The sequence below is a fragment of the Eleginops maclovinus genome, chromosome 10, assembly GCF_036324505.1.
Source record: "Eleginops maclovinus isolate JMC-PN-2008 ecotype Puerto Natales chromosome 10, JC_Emac_rtc_rv5, whole genome shotgun sequence".
NCBI lineage: Eukaryota > Metazoa > Chordata > Actinopteri > Perciformes > Eleginopidae > Eleginops > Eleginops maclovinus.
In genome coordinates, this window is record NC_086358.1 from 8,953,888 (window position 1) to 8,971,478 (window position 17,591).

Below are 17,591 nucleotides of genomic sequence, written 5' to 3' on the forward strand. Positions count from 1 at the left end.
TTAGAGAATAAAGTCATTATGTTTAATACAATAAAATGTTTACATAAGATTTCCTCTGTTTTGAAGATAGTGCCCCAAATTAGAAAAGAAAAATGGGCCAGATTATAGTTTCAATGTAATTCATTCATTCATTTTTCCAAATCTTTTAAAATATATTCCTGAGGACAACAGCATTTAACACTGGAAAGCATTTAAAATTGACTCTTAAGAAAATGTTTTTCCCCTCAAATTCCAATCCAAAACAAGTGGAGCAAAAAACTCCTTCCAGCACAGGTTAGGCACCACATCGCTGGTGTGTTGAGTCGTGGCTCGATTGGACAAGTGCACTGGGTATAGAAGAGGACGTGTCTCTAACTGAAGCCACTACTGATCACACTCCTGGCAACTAGAAATATGATTGAAAAGTGTGATTAAAAATAACACAACTAATAAAAAAATACGAGGAGTGAAAGGGAAAATAAAATGACACATTAAAGATATTGCAGAACTTTTCCCCTAAGTCACTGACACATGCAATCATGTGAATAATGTAAAAACATTGCAGCAACAATGAGAGTGTGTATTGCGGACATGTGGATTGTGTATGTTCAGACTTATCACCACCAGTAATAGCTGCCTCTGTGATTGACAGACGTTGGCACGATAACACAGCGTATTTGCAGAAACAAACTTTGTGGAAGTTGTAATGACCGTCAGCAAATGTCTATAATATTTAAAATATATTATATTCAACCCTATAGCTCAATGAAAATAACTAAAAGATACTTTATTGTTTTTAAAACTTGGTTTGTGCTTCAAAATAATATTTGTTTTTCTTTCTGACTTGAGTCTTTGAATATTTCTAATTCAAAGATCTACTAAAAAATAAGACATTGCTTGGCAACTGTAACCAGAATTAATTGTATGCTATGACAGTGTACAACACTAATATACAGTGAAATGATGTAGCATTTGTGCTTTGGGCCCTAGTCCAGCCTTACGCTATGATATTTCCCAAATTTACGACACAGTTTTTGACATTCTCAACTTCTTGTGCTAGTGTGAACAATCCTACAGCACGAATCTTATTATTTATTAAAAAAGGAATGTCTCACTTTCAAACAAGGGAAATTCATAAACTGATTTGTTGAACCCTGACTAAAAAGACATGCGCGTAATTGTGATCATATGCAAATACACAAACTTAACTTACTCTGGTTTGAACAAAAAGCAAGTAAAGTCTTTAACATCAGGCAGAGAGAAAACTGGCAAATTGCAAATAATCTTTGCGATTGTGGGAGTGGACTATTCACTATATATGCACTTGACCCAAAATCTCATAGAACTAATCACTACACAGCAAAAGATCACACCTTCCTAGCAATACGTGTATGACAGTCTTTAACATGACATTACCCCGCTTCATGGGACATTAAAGAACCTGAGGATGCCAGCATGCAGCTACCAACAGAAACGAGCTAGGAAGGCGGAAAACACCGAGCCTTTGGCAAAAGCATCGTCACGTTTCTGCTCAGAGGAGTGTTGTCTTTATTTTGTCGTCTGCTTTTCTGACAATTGACAGCTGAAAACGTTGAAACACAGATAGCTGAAAATGATCTGATCCATTTCCCAAATGTCCCTCCAGAGGATCCTTTATCTCTCCTATGGCAATCAAAGGACTTTTTAATCAATCACTCTATTCACTTCGTATTCAATACACTTTCTATAGGCTTTCAAAACTTCAACAGTCACCTGGTTTCCAAATGATCAAACTGATTAATCATCTATTTCTGGAGAGACTTCCTTCAGAAGACTAAATGCAAATTATTTCAGTTATTCAAAACCCATTTCATGTAATAAATGGAAGACCCTGAAGCCTTCCCTTCAACATCTATGCTGGAAAATGGAGAGACACATTCAGATATGATTTCCCCCAACCCACAAAAGGTGGCAGCACATTTTCCGGGCTGGTGGAATAACATTGATATTTCACATGCCTGTCAAAATAAGATCAGATCAAATGTGACGCCATTATTCCCAAGGAATAACCTGAAGAAGAGGAAGAAGTTTCACCATCAGCACATGAATGCGGAGTGCCACTTTAAATGTTCCTTTTTTAAAAATATATATAAGCAGAGTGCTTGTTTTTTTTCAGGCCCAACTAACTCCTGCTGGGCCTGAATGATCCCTGAATGCTTTGACCTCTCAGTCGGTACCTGAAACAGTGGGTCAGTCTGTGATGTTATACAGTGCGCTCAGTTGAAATACAGTTCTTTGGTCAGCATGGAGACCACGCAGGGAATCTGCTTCTTCTCGCTGAAGCGCGGGTCTTCGGACCAGGACTCGAAGCTGGTGGCCACCATGTAGTTGACCCGGGTCAGGATCTGCATTATCTCCAGCTGCTTGCCGAACTCATTGAGGACGTTGCAGAGCGCCTGGACGAACCAGGAGCCGCGCCCAGGGTTCCTCCATGAGTAGTACCCTGGAACATCAATACGAGTCAGCAATGAAACCAGAACCTGAGACTAGAAAACGTGCGATTCAAGTATTTATATACATAAAAAAAAAACGTTACCTGGCACAGTGGAGTAGGCAAAGAGGAAATCTGCCTCCACAGGGATCTTATGTCTGGGATTAGCATCAGTCTCCAGGGTATCGTTTGGCGGACCCGAATCTGTCTGTATACCGTCATCAAATTCGGAACCCCGGCAAGCCTGGTGAAGTAAATGAAATGACATTTCATTGTGATCCTGAGTAGCTTTCTCAACGATGACCTGGTGAAGCAATTCAAAATTAACTGTTTTTAAAAGCTGGGACGGGCAAGATTCGACACACAAGCTATCATCTGTCCGTGGGGAGCAACTAAAAGACATTTTCTGCTCACTGTAAGAACTGTTTATGTTCAACCCAATTCGACAAATCTAGCACACTTTCTTTTATATCACACCGTCATTTGTAAGTAAAAGGCTTCAGAGCTCCGTACCTGGATGAAGAAGAGTTTTGGCTTTCCGACTAAGCTTTTGCACATGTCGCCCCTGAACAATGAGGTCATGGACTTGATGGGCATGGCTCCGTCCGTCCCGTAGATCATGCCCTCCTCGCCATGGCTTAGCAGGATACAGGCGAAACACGAGCTGTCACTATGGTCTTCCTCCGAGGCTGACCCATACACACACAAACAAACACTCAGCTCTTAGCTCGGCTCGGCCCAGGCCTTATGAAACTTAGAAATGAATCAACAATATCTGCAGCGTTCGCTCTGGGGTTTATTCAAACCTTAATTGGTTCATCAAGATAATTCAAGCAGCTAAGTTTTAACTAAGTTTATATCAAGTTTCTCACATCAGAAATAAAAAATATTTGAAAAAGCCTATGCAGGATTTTCAATTGTTATCATTTCAATTAAATATATATAAAATATATATATATATAACTCATGTTTTGAATAGTTATAATTGCTTAAATGCACTGTTGACATCTTTAGAGACTGAAAGTGCTGAGCAAATTCAATCTTCTGATAAATACATGAGATAATTGGTGTGAAAACATCGCGTTAGCTGGACGGTTACACTGGAGAAACGTGATCATCCGCAAGGGAACACGAAAATGCTAATTACTTCATGATCCGTCAATTAGATTTTAAGACGTCTTTTGAACTAACGGCCTGATATTGATAGTAGAGGAAAGTTCAACGAGTCATTTAAATGAATAGCTTTTACCCTTAAAGGACCTTCGTGGCAACTATTCTCCAGTTATGCAGCATTAAATCAAGGGTTTGGACTGAGAAAGTAACTGACCAACTTTCATCACCGAGGCCTCACTTCTACCTGAACAAAATGTAGCGATTAGCCTTTAAAAAATCGTTTTCATGAATTAGACAAGAAAGGCTGTTGGTGAACCAGAGGACATATGCACTGATCATTACTCTTAGTCAGAGGAGAGTGCTCTGATCAGTCTTAACCTTCACCGAAACTTCAAAGGGATTTATTCCCAACAGCACCACCTACTGGCTGACCTCAGGAAACCAAAGTACTGTCACTGAGTGAATGAACACGCTTCCACCAACATCCCTAAAGCTGAATGGTATTGTGTTATACAAAGAAGTGTTCATCCACCCAATTTCTATCAATGTGAGTAGAATAAATATAACACAAGGACCTCATCTCAATGTAACAAAATACAACGACTGCATACGTTTTAGTACCGAATACACTGTCAGCTTCCACTAAGCGATGAAACTATTTTAAAATGTTGTCATGGTCATTTATTGGCGTTGAATTCCTATCACCTCAACATAGTTACTTACCCAAAAGAAAGAAAACAAGAAAGGTGTGAAGAATTTTCTACTCACCTTCTCTGAGAAGACGCTCCATCTTCTCACATGTCTGATCGTTGTAGATGAAGACATCGAATCCAAGGCTCTTGAAGCATTTGAAGAGCTCTCCCGCGTCTCTATCTGTGCCGTTGCGTACATTCATCCCTTGAAAAGAAAAACTGCTTAGAATACACCCTGTTTTAAGAAGATATGATATCTAATACAATGTGTTTGTCCGCCGTACCTGTCTTCTCATCAAAGTTTTTGTTGTTGATGATGATGCACTTTCCCACTCGCTGGTGGCTCATCTTATACTGGAATGTTGGTGAAACAATTCTGTAATGGCTTTCAGAAGAGTAGTCCTGCTCCCGCGTCTTGCCATCCTTATTCTTATTACTAATAGAGGCAGAGAGAAACAGAATGAAATGGACAGTTAACACCTTATGAAAGCATTGTTTAAAATTCAAATCTAGAAGTCGGGAGTCAATTCCTTGACTACCGTCCCCATACAAAAAACCTAAGAGCAGAAAAAACACAAATTCGAACAGTAAAAGGAATAAAAATAACAAATTCTAACTCTTATTTGACATCAAAGCGTCTTGCAAAAGTAAGAAAAATCCTCTTAAATACTTGACAGTTACAGAATTTGGTGGTCTTTTAAGCAAAAATGTTTCTAACCATAACCGCTGCTTCAACATTAGTAAATGCCAAGACTTCTAACGCAAAGAAAACTCACATGAAACTGACCGATCCACTTACTCAGAAACCAAAGAGCACATACATTTTCAAATAGCTTTGAAAATAAATGTCACCTCCAAATTTGCAGTAATCCACCATCCGGTCAGAGAAGAAGCATATTTGCTCTAAGCCAAAAAAAAAATCATAACCATCTCAATGTAGATGGAGCGAGAAGTTAATCTTCCATGAGAGGTTATTCCCACAGACCTGTCATATTTCCATTCTCTGAGAGATGCATCCAGATAGCAAAGCCAACAGTGGCCCATTGGATGCTCAGAAAATCCAGGCTTGTTCCAGAAGAGCCGACTCATCAATTACTCAAGCACAGGAACAATACACAGCAATGCCCCCTTACAGTCTCATGCATGTACAGTCACAGGCAGCCCAGCCATATTCTGATAAACATGTGATCCAGAACTTTTTCTAGCCCCCCTCCCACCCTGCGAATCGTGCCAACATACTGTACCAAACAATTGTGCGAGGGTGGGCATAGAGCTGCATCTCTGTTTTGCGGCGGGCTGGACATGGCAGCAGGACGCTGAGGAGAATATCGGGCGGTTTTGTTCGTCTTACCTGGGTTCGTCATTAAGCGCCACGCCACTCTGCATCTGAAATGTGTTGGTTTTGTCTCGTTTCTTCCTTTTCCCCCAAAAGAGTACGATACTCCAGACCTGGCAGCTTAATTTTTGGCTGGGTGCTAGGATACTGACATGCTCTCTGTGCTGGATGGACACCTGACTGGGCCAGCGGGTGCTGAGGACAGGGGCGGCGCACTGTGAGCCCCCTGAGTCAGCAGCCTCGCCACCACACCAGTGCTTTCTAAAGGCCTATTCACACATGGCCCCTCCACTCACTCCCTGCTGAGGTCAGACAGGGCAACAAGTTGCTCCTGTGCTGACAGGCGCAGAATCCACCTGTACTGATATACAGTCTCTGCCTCAACTTGAGACCTGGATGTGTAAAAAGTTCAACTTAAAACAATAATCAATTAAAAACAAAAGCTGCTTGGCTAAACACTTACACATACTATTTTTGGGTAGCGAAATCTTTACCTTCAATAATCACAGTCTTGGTTAAAAGCAAGATTTATGCCAGTTCAAAAATACTGAGAATTATCACTACAATCTATTTTATCATACGCATTTCCTTTTCAGATCACATGCTTGACTTGACATCACAAGCTTATCTGATGCTTGGTCACACCTTTCTTCCAATGAAAATGACTCAAGCACTGGACCTGAAGATAAGGTGGTAAGTCTGATGTAATGTTTCTATATATGGTGATCATCAATGCTCTCAGGTAACTGTGAGTAACAAAAAACATGTCCCTCAGCAGCTTAGGCAAACATAGTTTCGTAATGTCTCTCATTTTGTAAAGCACTTTGAATTTCCTTGAGTGGAAAGGTGCTATATAAATAAACTTGCCTTGCCTTAATATGCTGAGGTTAGGGTTAGGGTTACAATTCTTTGCCTTTTTTAAAAGTAAAAGCACTTTACTTGTTTAAAATATGAAATGTGAGGAGTCTCTTTATGTTGTTTATGCCTTAAAATAAAGTTTGGGGCTAAAAATGGTGCCTGGGAGGAACAGTTGACAAATGTTTCTCCGCTAGGAAGGTTCACAGTGCCACCTTGTGAGGAAAACCGAGAAAACAGAGGCTACTACTTCAGTTTAGTTGAGTCACTGTTTTAAAATACAAAGTCAGGCACAAGACATTGTAAAAAGGGCCCACAATCTATGACACACTAAATAATTAACATATTCAATATTTCTGACTCTACTGTAGCACAATCTAATTTTGAGCACCCACTTAATGACTGACATCAGTCCAAAATTTGACTTTATAAGGCTTCCACTTCTTGCCCCAATTAACTACATTGGCTATCCAAAACTGGGTTGCTGTGTCAAATCAAATCAAGGGTGTATCATTTCCAAGTGTTGATTATTTAAGGCTTATGAGAAAATAAATGTCACACTTATGTAAACAAGAACTGGGTAACACTTTGATATATTTTCTTTATATATGACATTTAGTTTATTTGGAAGATGTGTAGCACCACATCAATAGTTTCCCAACCATTACTTAAGAAAATGTGCTAAAAATATATGTGAACATTACAAAGTACAAAGGGGACAGCATTGCGTCATTCAAACACTCAAGCCAATGTCAACTGATGTTTACAACTACAGTAGAGGCAAGAATCCCGAACAGAATATCAACCAGCATAGACTTATATAAACCCTTAATGTTTTGCTCTAACTTCAGTGTGTAAACCATTTCCATATACCAACAGGACAGGGGATAATAATGAAACTGAAAACTACAGTGAACCTATAGTTCCTGGTAAAGTGAAGTCAACCGCTTACGGAACAAACTATCCTCTAGTTCCTATATGTGTGACCATCTTCACATAGCTACACTAAATGTTGAGAATGAAGTCACCTTCCAAAGAGCAGGAATCTTCCTCTGCGGTCAGGTTTGGCGTCCGTTTCGTCCCCGGATAGTTTCCTTTCCTCAGCTTCAGCTCCAAGTGCAGTTTCCCCAGCAGGTTCTCCAGCTGCCATCTGCAGTTTGAACACATATTGCAACGGTATGGAGTGAGTTATTTACATACTGTACATTATTCCACGAGGTAAATACGTCAATTTACTTTTCTACTTAGTCTCTAATTTACGTTAGCTTAGCGCCAACAACTCGTTAGCGAAAACTCTGTTACTTAGTAACGGACACGTTGCCATGGACTTACACTCTTGTTTGGGTTGTATGACATGTCAGCTTAGTTTTGCGCCAGAGTTGTTTTTGTGGGTCTTTTTTTCTTCTTCAAGGTTTTAATCTGGTTTCTGTTCCTCTCCAAGAACTTCAGAAAGCGAAAGTACGTTCAGCGTCTTGAGTGCGTAACTACGTCACAGTCTTGCGTCAGGTCTCCCACATTTGATTTTAAGTTATTAACAGCAAAATACAGGCATTCACATTTTAAGTTATCTGTCTGATTTATCCAGAGACTGGAAAAAGAATGACATCATTTTAACAGTAAAGCTTGCATATCTGAATGTATCACAGAGAAGACAATATTGTATGGCTGTTATAACACTCCCCTCACCTTTGGCTGACTGGAAAAAAACCACTTATTTCTTTTTCCCATTTTAGGATTTAACACTGTCACAAGCTGATAGTTTAGGTTATTTTAACATGAATTTCACACAAGAGTTGGGCTCAAATAACAGGAATGTACATTTTGGAAGGTCAAAAGAAGTACCCAAAAAGTCATGTCAGACTGATTTGTACACGCCACAGCAGACACTATTCTTCCATAGGGTAGATACAGTTTAGTTGTTGGTTTTTTGGATTGATGAGACCTTGCTTTTTTGGGGAATTAATTCTAATTTTTGAGTATGTTTATTATAAATAAACTTTCTTATCCAATTAGTTGTCTACATAGCCTTCTTGTATGTCCATGTCAAAAACTGTGTACCTGCCCTTTTTTGAGTTTCAACATACAGTTAAGCAAATTAAACTACTGTAAGTTAAAGTAATTAAAACTATTACACAATGTATAACAAATGTATGTCTTTGTGTCACGGGAGATGCCCAAAGTTGAACCAGCTTTCCAACTCAGGATCATTACACATATGCAGTGACATCCGACCTTACTGTCCCTCTCTCTCTTCCCGCCGACAGACAGCTGGACTCAGCCAGTCTCCTAGCATGGCACATGGAAGGGGGTTGGACCATCGTGGGATATGGTGTCAAGTAAGGGACAGTTTCAGAGTTTCACAGTCCAGAGCTAAGTTTACCACCACCAGAGACACACTACCACGACTCTCTGGGAGTCACTGCCAGTTTCTCCACTAAAGAGTTGTAACATTTTTCATTAGTTTGCTTCTTCTTTTGATATTTTCCTGAAGGTTTTTGGGGAAAAGGACCATCGTTCACCATGCAGTCCTGTGCCAGGTGTGGGTTTGTGGTCTACCCAGCCGAGAAGATCAACTGCATTGACCAGGTAATACACACAATGCGTTTCTAGTGTTTTGAAAAGCTATTTCAAAAATACTTAAGTATTGTACCTCAGTATTGATATAAAGTGCAAACTTTGGGCCTGAGTCACTGGGCTTATTTTTATATCGACTTTATTTTTAAATCTGTTCCTTACACCTCACATTTTTCACCTCAAATACAACAGATAGCTCAGTGTGCAAACAGCTCATATATAGAAATAGTCATCTGCTAATATCTACAGTTTAAAATCTAAACGTGTCAAATAAGGTGAGCGATAGTTCCGAGCATATGTTGATATGAAAGGAGTGAGAGTGCATTCTGATCATTACAAAAATTGCAATCCAACACATCTATGATGAGGGAAACTATAAATTGTAATCTTTAAAAACTTTAAGCCAGAGGTGTTCAGTTTTACAATCACATGAAAGCTAAATTTAAGAACAAGTCAGCAAGCCCAGTTTGAAGACCATGCTGTGTTTGCTGCTCTTATTTTAGGCCTTGACAAAACAAAAGTGTCTTATTAATATGATCTTGTAAAAAATGACCTATGTCCAAGGCTTAAAAATGTGTTATCTCCAAGTGATACAATTGACTAAAGTCTGAATTAAGAAATTATAATTATGTTTTTTTAAGAAAAATCTAAAATAATGTGATTTGTCTTTTCCTCTTTCAGAACTGGCATAAAGCATGTTTTCACTGTGACGTCTGTAAGATGGTGCTCACTGCCAATAACTTTGTCAGCCACAAGAAGAGGCCATACTGCTCTGTGTAAGTACTAAGCACCAACAACACCTGATATATATATAAGATATTTTAACACTATCCCACAGAAATATATATTTTGGTGTGAAAATTGATTCATCTTACTAATTCATGTCATTGAAGTTATTAGTGATTTAAATAATGACCATTTTGTCATATCTCATCCCTGTAGACACAATCCCAGGAACAACACCTTCACAAGCGTCTATGAGACCCCCGTCAACATCAATGCAAAGAAGCAAAGCAAGGCGAGCAGTGAGGTAAGATGATGTCACATGCAATAAAAACCAAGCAGCAACAAGAGACAAAAGCTTTCAGCCTTGATCTGTGTCAAGGTGCATTGTTGACAGGCTGACATGAGTCACTGTCTTCAACATAAGTGAAATGCTATTCATCATTGGTTTGTCATCAGATTGCTATTCATAGTGGTCATTGTCTTGGTTTAAAGAAAGGATGGATGCAAGCCTTACAACTGAATTTATATATACCTATATGAGTAAACAGTATACTAATAGTTTTGTTGTATAGTACCACAATATGTCGGCATTGGGACGTCAACAATTCTGCTTTTCGATTCATCACACAAAACAATTGATATCCTCACAGATGACCCAGATCTATTATTTTGCAAACCTTCAGAAGTCTAAAGATCTGACCTAAACCAGATACATTATTTTTCGATCAAAAAGTTGTCATTCCCTCTTTACGGGTGAAAGACAGAGAGGTGGACAGCTCAGAGTCCCTGGTGACGGCAGCGTTGTGGAATGGAGAGCATGGCTCCGGTTATTTCTGTTCCTGTGACAGAGGCGAGACAACCCCCTCACTGCTTAGCCCACTTTTTGCTTCAGGGGTCTAAAATTATTCATCAGAAAAACAGCCACACATCCCTTCCTCTCCTCTGCCCTGCCACCTGTTCCTGTCTGTCTGTGCTTGACTATGTCTAGGAGTTCCTGCAAAGCTCCTGTGCCTATATTAGCAGTTGGCTAGCACGCTCATCAGCTACTGCTTTATGCCATTAAAGAGATAAAGGACTTAACTTGTTGATACCTGATCTGGGGGCTGACTTTAGACCTTGCTGAGAGACCCTCAAAAGAATGTTTGGTTACCATGCAGAGTAAAGAAAGTTATGTAACTTGTTGTCATTCAGTAAAAAGTAGCTCATACCAAAAGTGTATGTTGAGTTCTGATTTAAAGTTCATTGTGAGCCTTTAAAAGATGACCCAGAGAAGTATACCCTGCAGTAAAGCTCTTCTATTATTAGTTTTGAACATTTTTACAACCTAAAGGATCATTAGCAAACAGCTCAGAGTTTCATCACTCAGTGTTCCCCTCTGGATCTTTCTTGGCAGGTCCGCCTTCTTGATTGGAACATCTCAGTTATTATTAACTGCACACTAATATTATCCCTCATCATAAAGCATGTGGGTCAGGTTGTCTGGTATCAACGTTTAAAACATAACACTACAAGGATCACATACAAATATGTATATCTGAAAGCAGGTTGTTATTTGTTTGGTATGACAGTGTTTTTGTTGATTTTATACATCCCACTACCAAAGTGGATGCTGTAAAAAATATCTCAAGTGTAAATGTTTGTTGGCTATGGATAAATGCTTATCATTTATGTGCACTTGTAGCTGAAGTATCGTGAAGATGGCGAGCGCTTTATGTCGACCTTCCACCAAGACATGAGGTCCATGGAGATGGAAAAGGCCCGCCTAGCCAGTCAGATGACAAGCCAGGTGAGCTCACATTTTTAATGTATGAAGCAAACAATCCCACCTTTCTTTTGGTCACTTGTTTACCTTTTTTTTGCAAACAGTAAAGTTATTGTGTGCAGCAATCCTTTATAAGACTTATAAAGTTAAAAATGTGTATTGTCTGACAGTGTTAAGACATTATCATCACTGCTATTTTGGTTTAGGATTTGATTTATATACATTGAAATACATTGCAACTTTTACAATCACTTCAGGTAAAGCATCAGAAAAGTAGACAGGAATGGGTGCCTGATTTAAATAGTCAAGAAAGTTCAATTATTATCTTGAATTGCTGGAAATAATCGGGTCTGTCTTCGTTATGCAAACAGGGCTTCCAGTCTGAGTCTGAGTTCTCACAGCAACAGATGTGGTACTCAGGCCAGATGACCAACCAGGAGATAGTAACAATGTCTCAGGCCCAGAAGACCGTCAGTGATGTGAGTATACTGTTTATCCCTGTTTATTTAATCAAACTTAAATATGTTTTTATGTCTTTCATTAAATAAATAGGCACTGTTACTAGTGGGGGTTATGTAAATGTCCAATCAAATTAAACTCAATTTTGCATCAATATAAGTCAAGACCCATGATTGATTTGTATTTGTCAGGTGAACTACACAGAGGAATATGAGCAGTCCAAAGGGAAAGGCAGCTTCCCTGCCATGATAACACCTGGTTACCAGGCTGCTAAGACAGCTAATACTCTGGCCAGTAGCGTAAGTGAACCTCTTTGCTAATACTGTTGTTTTATGGTTTGTTTTTAGTCTCTATCGGCGGTTGCTGTGACTTTATAATGAGCCAAATTAATGTCTTTGTTTTCTTGTTTTGCAGCTGGAATATAAAAAAGGACATGAGGAGAGAGTTTCAAAGTACACCACTTTTGTTGACCCCCCAGAGGTGCTACTGGCCAAGAAACAAGGACAAATTGTTAGCGATGTAAGCTATAAGCCTTTTAATGATATCTGTGTGAGCAGTGTCAGTATTACATCGTTTTTACTGTGAAAATTCAGATAGTTGTGTGCCTGAATCATTGCTTTTCTTTCTTCAGTATGCCTATACAGAAGAGTATGAGCAGCAGAGAGGTAAAGGAAGCTTTCCTGCACATCTTACACCTGGATACATGATTTCAAAGAAGGCCAGTGAGCAGGCCAGTGATGTAAGTAGCCAAGATACATTTGTACAGTTGCACACAACCCCCTGGTCATTCGTTACTAATGGATTTTCTGTCCTACCAGATAAAATACCGTCAGATATATGAAAAGGAGATGAAGGGTAAAGCCAGCTCTGAGGTGGCCATGGCTGAAGCAGTCCATGCCAGAGAAAGTGCAGGGAATTTCAGCCAGGTGAGGAAATTACTGTTTTATTTATCATTTCATTGTAAAGCATCTGGAAAAAACACATGTTTAAAGTTCTTTGTTTGCTCTTGTTGTCTTAAATTAGTAGATGACTGTGAAAACATAAAATATACTGTAGGGAGAGAGAACAGAGATCTTTTGTCATTAGCAAATGCAAAAAGTTGAGGAAACAGGGTGTGTATTTTAGAGCTCCAAGCCACCTTAACAAATGTTTTTATTGTTAAGGTTTTCACACTTTCATATTCAGGCCACAATGGTGTGTCAACACTATTTACACCTTAGCCCGTATAATTTAATTTAAATCCATTAAAAACCTGTATGAAATACTGCACAGCGCTTTGTGATTTAATAGTTTAGACTTTTTTTTAAATTACAAGTCCTTTATTCTTTGTTTGCAGATTGCCTATACTGAGCAGTATGAGCAGCAGCGAGGGAAAGGAAGTTTCCCCGCCATGATCACTCCTGGATATCACCTTGCAAAGAAAGCTCAAGAAAATGCCAGCAATGTGAGTATCAACCTGACAGTCAGCAGCATTCATTTCCAGAATAAACAAACTCAGTGCAGGCCTTATAACCAATGTAAATTCCATATTGGTGATAAACATAGAGGAAGCTCTTCTTAAGAATTTACTCTTGAGTCTAAAGAAGTTTGAAGGTTGGCCTGTCTTAAAAAGGGATCCTGTGCGCCTATTGTGTAACCGTGTCAAATGCTTGTAACTGCTGTCAAAACATAACAGAGCGTAGAGTGTAAGGACTTCAGCTTCATTCATCATCTGGCCTTGTCACCATGCGCAGAATGGATGAGGGTCCACAATGACAAACCCTCCCCATGTTGTCATTCTTTAAACTGTCCACACAGACTGAATTAGACTTTGCATGTGTGCATGTGTGTGCATCACTAATCTCCTGGTCCTACAGAAGCATTACATGATGTACTCCAAAATGCACTCAATCATCCTTCATCCCTCTGCAGCTAAAATACAAGAAGGACTTGGACAAGATAAAGGGCACCTCGCACTTCCACAGCCTGACGTCCGAAGACAATCTGGCTCTAATGAACGCGCGAAAGATCAACAAACTTGTCAGTGAGGTGAGATATTGTCAGGCTCTCAAGGCAAAGAGCAGATCGTCATTCATTACATCTGCTTTTTATCCTATTCCCAGCTTTTTGACAAAGTCTTTAAATGTGGCTGCTCAGTGTGTGTGTGTGTGTGTGTGTGTGGGTGTGCTTGAAATATTGGATGTACTGTTTCTGAGCAGATATAATGTCCCGCTACTTGCATTTTCATCATCTCTGACATGCCATTGCTGTGTGGTTAGAGCTTACTTCCAAGGCCACGGGACATCCCGTCATATACTAACATTGTCTCACAAAGGCACACAGTGCTTCACTCCTCAGCAACTATGCAAAGCCTTGGGAATACGACACAGAAATGTCCCAATCATTTTTTGCTTGTCTTTGAACAATGTTTGCATTAAAGCTTGAATGCTTATAGGTGACAAAATTCTCCCCGTGTGTATTTTAGTAGTAAAGCTGACATGTTAAATGGTGCAATGCGGTCATTTTTAAGCTCAGCAAAGCATATTTAGGATTAAAGGTTTGTCTTTTGAGTAATGATGGAGTGTCAGTGACGGTGACTGGTTAACGGCAGACACTTTATATTTAGCACATAACAAAGGCAAAGCTCTGGCTATTCAACAACAAGGACAATGATGAAATGAGAAAATGTTACCAAGCAGCTGCTGTCATTTTTCAGGTCGAATACAAGAAGGACTTGGAGAACACCAAAGGTCACAGCATCAATTTCTGTGAGACACCGCAGTTTCAAAATGCTGCTAAAGTCGCCAAGTTCACAAGTGATGTAAGTATGACATCTTTTATTTCACTTTTTAGTTTGTATTCAATATTAAACAACAAATGTGTACTGTAAAGGTCATAAGGGCAATTATGTGGAAATAATGGTCTTTGTTTTTTTTAAAGAACAAATATAAAGAGAAGTACACCAGCAACATGAAGGGCCACTATGAAGACTCAGGAATCGATAAGAGAACCATGCATGCCATGAAGGCCAGGAAATTGGCTAGTGATGTAAGTATTGTTTTTCCTGCAGTTATGCTAATATACAAGCAGAATATATAGATTAATTCACATTAACAGCGGGCCGAATTTCTTGACTTGGATCCAATTGTTTTTATTGTCTTTTTTCTTTGCTTACAGTAAAATACAAAGACACAAAACAGAACACATAAATAGGCACATCAATAAGTATAAAAAGGCACATGAAAAAATTCGAAATACGCGGATATTAGTGGTACATAGCTTGTTTGGTAACTAACTGTTACTCATCGTGGTTTAAAAGAAAAGAAAAGAATAAAATAAAAGACCTTTTGCAGGCATGTACATACACAGGTAGACAACATTTGTATCCCACATACAAGTGTTCCTTCATAGTGTGATCAGTGAACAAAACAAAAACAGTAGACTACAAAGCTCTGGATCCAATTTTTATGTAAGAATGCTATCATGACATTTAAATGTCACTTTTCTTTACCAAAATGATCTATAGCTGACAAAAAGATCTGCATTATTTTTATTTTTAATCTTTAAGAATGAAATGATGAAAACTTGACAAATAGCATAACCACTGTGCCTGTAACATCACTAACATAGTTTTCTGTAAATCCCAGATTTCTTATAAACAAGGCTGTGAACAAGAGCAGGGGGAATACAACTACCCAGCCACCCTCACACCAGGCTACAAAAGCCAAGGAAACTCGACCCACTGAAAGACGTAAGTTACCTTATTTACTACCTTATACTGTATGAAAGACATTACAATTGTACAAATATTTCTCCTGTGTGACGCTTTTATAATTTAAATATATTTCCTTAATGACTGCAGAAGAACTACAGGCAACACATCGACCAGGTCAAGTACAAGCAAACAACAGACACACCTGAGATAGTGTTAGCAAGGAAAAACGCTCAGCTGGTCAGCAATGTAAGTGATCTGAATTATAAAATCATCCATTACACAGGATAATTGATTATAAAAGCAACTTTAAGCTGAGCCTGACTGTAGAGTTTGACTGTGTTTTCTATGTTTCTTTTAGCTGAATTATAAAAAAGGCTATGAAAAGACCAAACATCAGTACACACTCTCCCAGGATCTGCCCCAAATCAAAACGGCCAAAGCTAACGCTGCCTTGTGCAGTGATGTAAGGAGCACACTTTCTCACATATACATGCACATGCCTGATTTCGCACTTTAAACATGCATTTCTCACTCTTTAAATTATAACTTGACCTTTTGAATGTATCTTTCCAGATTAAGTATAAGGAGGAATGGGAGAAGAACAAGTCTAAAGCCTGCGACATCGGCGTGGACGACCTGAGTGTAAAAGCAGCTAAAGCTTCCCGTGACCTCGCCAGTAATGTAAGCAAACACGTTCTTCTCCTCAGCAAGGAGATACGATCTTAGAGAGACAGAGGAAAAACGTGGATAAGACAGATGTAAAGGCTAGGCAAATAAATCAAATGTGCATGTGTTTCAGATTAAATACAAAGAGTCCTACATGAAGAACAAGGAAAAGGCGATAGGGGTCGATGTAAGCGACTCCAAGACCATGCACTCTCTTCAAGTGTCCAAGATGAACAGTAATGTAAGAAGAAGTCCTTTTGAACAATAATTACCCGCATTAAAAAGTTTCTTTTCACACATTTTATGCTTAATTTAACTATTTTTTATTGTCATCACTTCAGGTCGCATACAAGAAGGGTTCCAAGGAAGGCCAGGCTCAGTACAGCCTTCCTCTGGACATGATCAACCTGAGCCACGCTAAGAAGTCTCAGGCCTTAGCCAGCGACCTGGAATATCGCACGAGGCTGCACGACTACACCGTCATGCCTGATGACATCAAGGTCCAGCAGGCGAAGAAGGCTTATTCCCTTCAAAGCGAGGTGAGAAACGGGAAGTCATTCAAAATGTGAATGCTTAACAAAGATATTTCCCCTGGTTAATGACACTTTCTGTCGCTCCACAGAACCAGTATCGTTCAGATCTGAACTGGATGAAAGGAGTGGGCTGGGAGGCTGATGGATGTCTGAACATCACACAGGCCAAGAAAGCTGGAGAGCTGCTGAGTGATGTGAGTACAATTGTTTGTTTTTGTATACATTTTAAAGTGGTTAATTCACCTTATTAGACATTCTGTTTATCTTCTGTGCCTAATCCTCTTTTTTCTCCCAGACTAAATACCGACAGAAGGCAGACAGCATCAAGTTCACCCAGGTGGCGGACAACATCTCCATGGAACACGCCAAGAAGAGCCAGGAACTGCAGAGCGGCGTAAGACCTTCACTTTAATGCTGTTATCATTTGCATTTAATCATGGTGCACTCTCATTTAATACATCCATTTTGATTTTCAGCTGACGTACAAAGCAAACACAGAGCAGATGCTACACCAGTACACCATGACGAACGATGAGCCCCTCTTCAAACAAGCAAAGGCTAACGCTGACCTTCTTAGTGGGGTGAGATAAGTGAATGACATCATAATGAGCATAATACTGTATATATGGTAAAAATGAGGGAAGCTTCTGCTCCACATTTGCTTTTCTGTTGACCAGGAATGAAGATCTGCAATATTTCAAACTAATACTTGGAAATTTCTTTGATCTTCAA

General features: G+C 39.3%; 2 protein-coding genes across 2 annotated transcripts in view; one reads left to right on the forward strand and one right to left on the reverse strand.

Annotated features, from left to right (window-relative positions):
• Positions 1-7,924, reverse strand: casp7 (caspase 7, apoptosis-related cysteine peptidase). Its single transcript, XM_063892852.1, has 7 exons — positions 7,778-7,924; positions 7,474-7,595; positions 4,539-4,690; positions 4,331-4,459; positions 2,963-3,138; positions 2,555-2,693; positions 1-2,461 (listed from the first exon to the last, which is right to left on the reverse strand). Exons 1-7 carry the CDS (start codon positions 7,799-7,801, stop codon positions 2,235-2,237), a joined length of 969 nt encoding a protein of 322 aa, XP_063748922.1. The 5' UTR covers positions 7,802-7,924; the 3' UTR covers positions 1-2,234.
• Positions 7,548-17,591, forward strand: part of nrap (nebulin-related anchoring protein) — a 19,475-nt gene continuing 9,431 nt past the window's right edge. The window contains 25 exon segments of the mRNA XM_063892841.1: positions 7,548-7,621; positions 8,710-8,781; positions 8,937-9,031; positions 9,701-9,795; positions 9,962-10,049; positions 11,427-11,531; positions 11,879-11,986; positions 12,158-12,265; positions 12,381-12,485; positions 12,598-12,705; positions 12,785-12,892; positions 13,303-13,410; positions 13,878-13,994; positions 14,662-14,766; positions 14,886-14,993; positions 15,593-15,671; positions 15,674-15,696; positions 15,808-15,906; positions 16,019-16,123; positions 16,234-16,341; positions 16,460-16,567; positions 16,668-16,865; positions 16,949-17,053; positions 17,155-17,253; positions 17,336-17,440. Of these exon segments, the coding sequence (XP_063748911.1) occupies positions 8,772-8,781; positions 8,937-9,031; positions 9,701-9,795; positions 9,962-10,049; positions 11,427-11,531; positions 11,879-11,986; positions 12,158-12,265; positions 12,381-12,485; positions 12,598-12,705; positions 12,785-12,892; positions 13,303-13,410; positions 13,878-13,994; positions 14,662-14,766; positions 14,886-14,993; positions 15,593-15,671; positions 15,674-15,696; positions 15,808-15,906; positions 16,019-16,123; positions 16,234-16,341; positions 16,460-16,567; positions 16,668-16,865; positions 16,949-17,053; positions 17,155-17,253; positions 17,336-17,440 (2,397 nt within the window). The 5' untranslated portion in view covers positions 7,548-7,621; positions 8,710-8,771.

Bases quoted from the DNA above. Each gene is read 5' to 3' on its own strand.
- casp7 (XM_063892852.1), bottom strand. From the start codon at position 7,801: ATGTCATACAACCCAAACAAGAGT. The intron at 7,596-7,777 runs GTAAGTCCATGG...TTCAAACTGCAG, and splicing joins CATACAACCCAAACAAGAGT to ATGGCAGCTGGAGAACCTGC. The intron at 3,139-4,330 runs GTGAGTAGAAAA...TGTATGGGTCAG, and splicing joins GGAGCGTCTTCTCAGAGAAG to CCTCGGAGGAAGACCATAGT.